The following is a 5,341-nucleotide window of genomic DNA, read 5'->3' as shown; positions in this document are numbered from 1 at the left end:
TGAAGTGGAACCATTTTTATTCAAATTTTGTATGGAAAATTCACACCAGTAGCAGTCCATGTATAATATGTCAATGACTACAGGTTTTATATACCAAGGATTTGTACCACTTTTTACTATTGGAAGGAAATAAAGTGTCAAACGGTAAAATATGACAGTGACACCTGCCCAAATAGCAGGCTATTCCAAAAGAAATGTATATGAATGCAACAACCTTTAAAAGCTACAAAAATCACCTAGAAATGTCCAAAACAGAATTGCTGTTGATTCCGTTTTTCATTAGAATTTTTTATAAAGTAATGAAGCCCACTTTTGATTGAATGGATACGTCAGCAAGCAAAACTGCAGTAGTGATGATAATTCTCAAGTTTATATGTCGCGAAACCATTACATCTACAAAAACTGACTCTTTCGAATGCCTTATGGGTTGGTGGAATAATTGGTTACGTTACAGTAAATGTTGACCACCATAGAGCAATGATTACTAATTTTTTCGTTCATCAAATAAACAATAAAGATGTGCAGGAGTTATGGTTTCAACAACAGGGGGCAACATTTCACACAGCTCGTGCCACAATTGATTTATTGATGGAAACTTTGGGGAAACAAATAGTTTCTCGTTACGTTTGATTTAATGCCTAAAACGATATACGGACACAAATTTTGAAAAAATTCATACAAAATAGAACCTCAGTCAGTCGTAAACGTCATATGGAAGAAATAATTTTAAATTAGAATGCCAGAAGATTATTTTTCAAACAAAGTTAGTTTCTTGTTTATTTTAATTTAAAAACAAAGAACATCTTTTATATTGAATACAGTCTGTGTATATAATATATACAGTTTTCCACCAGGGACGAGTTGATTTGACAGCTCATGGCAGCCATATTGCTTTTTTTACTTTCTGTCAAAATTTGTGGAATGGGTGTTATCCAGTACCAAAGATAGGCGCTATGTTAGTAGAAAAATTATCTTTAGCGATGAGGCCCTTTTTTGGATGAAAAAGTGGAAAGAAATCAATTCTCAAGAGATTTACGAGGTGCTAATTCATCCAAATAAAGTTGCAGTTTGGTTTGAATTTTGCGATGGTGGAGATGTACTTTTTTGAAAATAATGCTGGCCAGGCCATCACCGTGAACGGCGATCGCTATAGGTCAATGATCAAAAACTTATTGTGGCCTGAATTGGATGATATGGTTATCGAAAGCATATGGTTTTAACAGGATGGTGCTACGTGCCATATAGCTCAACACACAATCTATATTTTGTGCTAGCGGTTTTCGCGTCTAGTTATCTACCAGCCATTAACGGAAAACCCTATAGAAAACATATTCGCCATAAATGATGAGTTAAAATTACAAAACGAATCCAAAATTAAACCACAATTGTGCAATCTTGCCTTTAAGTACAATAAAAAACTTCTAAACAAACTTGTATGCTTAGACATTACAATAAAGGGAAAGATTCTAACACTTTTTCTTCTTCCAAAAAAATATTTAAAATTAACAGACACTTCCCGTCGCCATACTTATTCTGGACTGAAACCCAACCTAGACGCCAACCATCTTTAAGTTTAACTGCAACTGAACTCAACCAATGCACCTCAAACTTTGAATACAAAATAAAACTTCCAATAAACGTCACAACCAAAAGAAAACGTCAAAGTCATCCAATTTGCTGTCATCCATATTATATTTCTTTCTCTCTCTGCCACCCAATTTCGAGCAACATCCCTCTCGGGCGGCACACGCAATTTTTTTGTTTTTCTATTCTTCCTCTTGCCTACAACTGTCATCAACAAATTATACCGAACTAAAAAAAGAAGATTTTTGTCCTATACAGTGACAGCCTGCAAAGTGAATCATCCGATGTCATCAGCCGTTTAAATTCTATCACTTTATTAAGCCTGGTCAAAGTTCCATTCACTAGAAATCTCTTGATTCCATTGTCGTGTCGGTGGTCTCTCTGTTTGTTTTTCTTTTTTTATGAAATCGTCGGGCTTATAATGAAATTCCAACGGCAAGTGAGCTGAGAGAAGACAAGCTAACTATAAACCACATGTAGAACCGATACGATACCAACCCAATCATCAATAGGAAGCAGGTGAGTAGCTTAGCGAGTGCTGGTGCTGGTGCCATAATAATATTCTTTACTCTGGCTCTCATCTGGGGAGCCTCTGTCTCTGGTCGTTTTCCGTATTTCATTCATTTGTGTGCTTTCTGTTTTCTCACCGGAGACCGAGACGAAGACAACAACGACGACGACTAATAAGCTGCAATCGCAATCGCTTTAAACCAAATTAATTTTTTGTGTTAAATTTAGTATTGAACTTCATTTCACGCCAGTCGTTTGCATGAGTCAATTCAATTCGGTCACGTTGTTCTCATCGTCGTCGTTGTCGTTGTCGCCGCTTCTACTATACCCCTAGATTCACGCTACTTACCATTTACCTTTTAAATTATTTTGTTCTGCGGCGGAACTTACAAATCAAACAAAAACCCATAAGCTTCACAAGAAAATATAAGACTCTTAGTTGGCATTCTTGGAAAGCTTAAGTGCTAACCAAAAAATTTAAAAAAAAAATCCCAAACTATTACTTAATCGTTCTTCCTTCTTCTCTTCCTCCGACATCAATAAATCAAATCAGTTCTTTTTTTTTCTTCTTATTTTATTTTGGCCACAGACACAGAAAAGTGAAACGACTTTTGTAACCATAAACTACGAAGAAACGAAGACGACCTAGTTAACGAGTCGCTTGTCGAAGAGAAGCAACAGAAGCAGCAAAACTGGACAGAGGGAATCGAATAACTCAATTCTGCTACTGCTGGCATAAGAGAGAGAAAGTTTCTTTTTCTTTTAACAACGTAACTAATTTAAAACTTAACTAACCCTTTGCAACGAAATCCAAGTCACAACAAAACGGTGAAAGTTTTTTTTTTTTGTTGGTTTCAAAAATCTTGTTTCTCGTCGGACAACTGCTTCTACCTTCTTAAATCGCGTGCCTTTATCAGCAAAGAGAGAACTATTTAAAAAATGTGGCCAGAGAACGTCGGAATCCTTGCAATTGAGGTGATATTCCCATCGCAATATGTCGACCAGACTGAGTTGGAGCAATTTGATGGAGCCTCAGCTGGGAAATACACCATTGGTCTGGGACAGAGCAAGATGGGTTTCTGCTCGGATCGAGAGGACGTGAATTCCCTCTGTCTGACGGTGGTGAGTCGTCTGCTTGAGAAGCACCACATCAAACCAAGTCAGATTGGCCGTTTGGAGGTCGGAACTGAGACCATCATTGACAAGTCGAAGTCTGTGAAAAGTGTTTTGATGCAATTGTTTGCCGACCAAGGAGCCACAGATATCGAAGGTATCGACACAACCAACGCATGCTATGGAGGAACTGCAGCCCTCTTTAACTCTGTCAACTGGATAGAATCGTCGAGCTGGGATGGAAGACTCGCCCTAGCCGTGTGTGCAGATATTGCTGTGTACGCGAAAGGAGCTGCCCGACCAACAGGAGGAGCGGGAGCTATTGCCATGCTCATTGGACCAAATGCTCCTCTAGTGTTCGACCGTGGTCTAAGAGCCACTCACATGGAACACGCCTATGACTTCTATAAGCCAGATCTGAGCTCAGAATACCCAACAGTTGATGGTAAACTATCGATCCAATGCTACCTGTCAGCCTTGGACACTTGCTATCAACTCTATCGCAAGAAGTTCGAGGCCAAGCATCCTGACACAGCCAAAGTGGGTCTGGAAAACTTCGACGCATTGCTCTTCCACACACCCTTCTGCAAACTAGTCCAGAAATCCGTAGCTAGAGTTGTCTTCAATGACTACCTCCTGACGCCCGAGGACAAACGCAAAACTCTCTACCCGGGCTTGGAAAAATTCTCAAACTCAACACTCGCTTCTACCTACTTCGACCGGGATGTCGAGAAGACTTTCATGACACAATTTGCCGATGTTTTCGAAAAGAAAACCAAAAAATCTCTACTCCTAGCCAGCCAGGTGGGAAACATGTACACACCGTCAGTGTACTCCGGTCTAGTCTCGCTGCTGGTCAGTGAAACACCCGATAGTCTCGTCGGAACACGCATCGGTCTCTTCTCCTATGGCTCTGGGCTGGCTGCTTCGATGTATTCAATTTCAGTTACTAAAGATGCTAGTATCTTCAAGAAATTCGTTTCGAATTTGGACTATGTCCTGCCTATGCTGAATTCTAGAGAGAAAATCTCTCCTGAGGAATTCTCTCAATTGATGGAAGTGCGTGAGAAGAACAACCATGCTGCTCCCTATACCCCAACTGGCAGCACAGCTGTACTCTTCCCTGGAACTTATTACCTCAAAGAAGTCGACGAATTGCATCGAAGGACGTACGAACGAGTACCAACAATCTCCAACGGCGTTCACTAAAAAAAAGTCTCAATAAAGAACCGAACCGCCGCGTTTTGTATCAATCCACAAATCACAGAGTTCGTTCTTGGATTGAATGGAATTCAGCTTCGAATATCAAAACACAAAAACAAACGTAATCGCAATAATTAAAAATCTCTGGGTATTCGTTGCAGAATCTTCCGTTACGACGACGACGGACGGATCCTGTGACGTGGGTTATTTATTATAATATAATTATTAATTTTATTAAAATAGAAATATTTTCTTTGTTTATTTTAAAGAAAATAATAATATTCTTCTCTAATTTCTTGACAATAATTTATTTTAAAATTTAATTTTTAAAAAATAATGCACGGTGCAAAAGTTTAAATGTTTTTTTTTTTAATTAATTATTTTTCTTCTTTTAATTGTATAAAAAAAATATTATAAAATTTGTTATATATTCGAATGGGCGGGAATTTTAAAAACAAACAAAGTTTAAAAATCAAATATTTTTAAATACCGTTGTATATAACAAGTGAATGAAAATTTTGATACCTTATGTAGTTAGGTAGGGAGCTCTTAATAGTTAAAAATAAAATAAAAACAAAAACATTTAAAATTTAAAAAAGTATATATATAAAATGGTGGATAATGTATAGAATACAAAATCTAGAATTTATTAAAAATAACAACAATACAAAAAAAAAAAGTGAAAATAAAATTTAATTTATTTGATAATCAAATAGAAAATCGAGTTTTTGATTTCTTTCTCTTTTAATTTATTATTTATTTTTCTTTATTACAGAAAGTCGTTGGAAGGGAAATCTATTGGTTGGTAGTAAAATTCTCTTTCGTCGATAAAGGTGTGTAGCCTAACGGTTTTTCGTCGTCTTCTCACATTCTCTGCGGGCTTTGGAATTTGTTAATAGACGAAGGAATTTTGTTAATTTTTCATTTTCTC

At 37.2% G+C, this 5,341-nt stretch overlaps 1 protein-coding gene across 1 annotated transcript; it reads left to right on the top strand.

Moving 5' to 3' along the window:
* Positions 1–1,754: 1,754 nt before the first annotated feature.
* LOC129949487 (hydroxymethylglutaryl-CoA synthase 1) lies at positions 1,755–5,065 on the top strand. The gene is made up of 2 exons (XM_056060985.1): positions 1,755–2,103; positions 2,684–5,065. The coding sequence occupies exon 2, from the start codon at positions 3,034–3,036 to the stop codon at positions 4,414–4,416; it is 1,383 nt and encodes a 460-aa protein (XP_055916960.1). The 5' UTR covers positions 1,755–2,103; positions 2,684–3,033; the 3' UTR covers positions 4,417–5,065.
* The last annotated feature ends 276 nt before the right edge of the window (positions 5,066–5,341 follow it).

This window comes from Eupeodes corollae, chromosome 3, assembly GCF_945859685.1.
Source record: "Eupeodes corollae chromosome 3, idEupCoro1.1, whole genome shotgun sequence".
Classification (NCBI taxonomy): domain Eukaryota; kingdom Metazoa; phylum Arthropoda; class Insecta; order Diptera; family Syrphidae; genus Eupeodes; species Eupeodes corollae.
The sequence above is the reverse complement of the archived record's forward strand: the minus strand, read 5'-3'. Positions and strand labels throughout refer to the sequence as shown.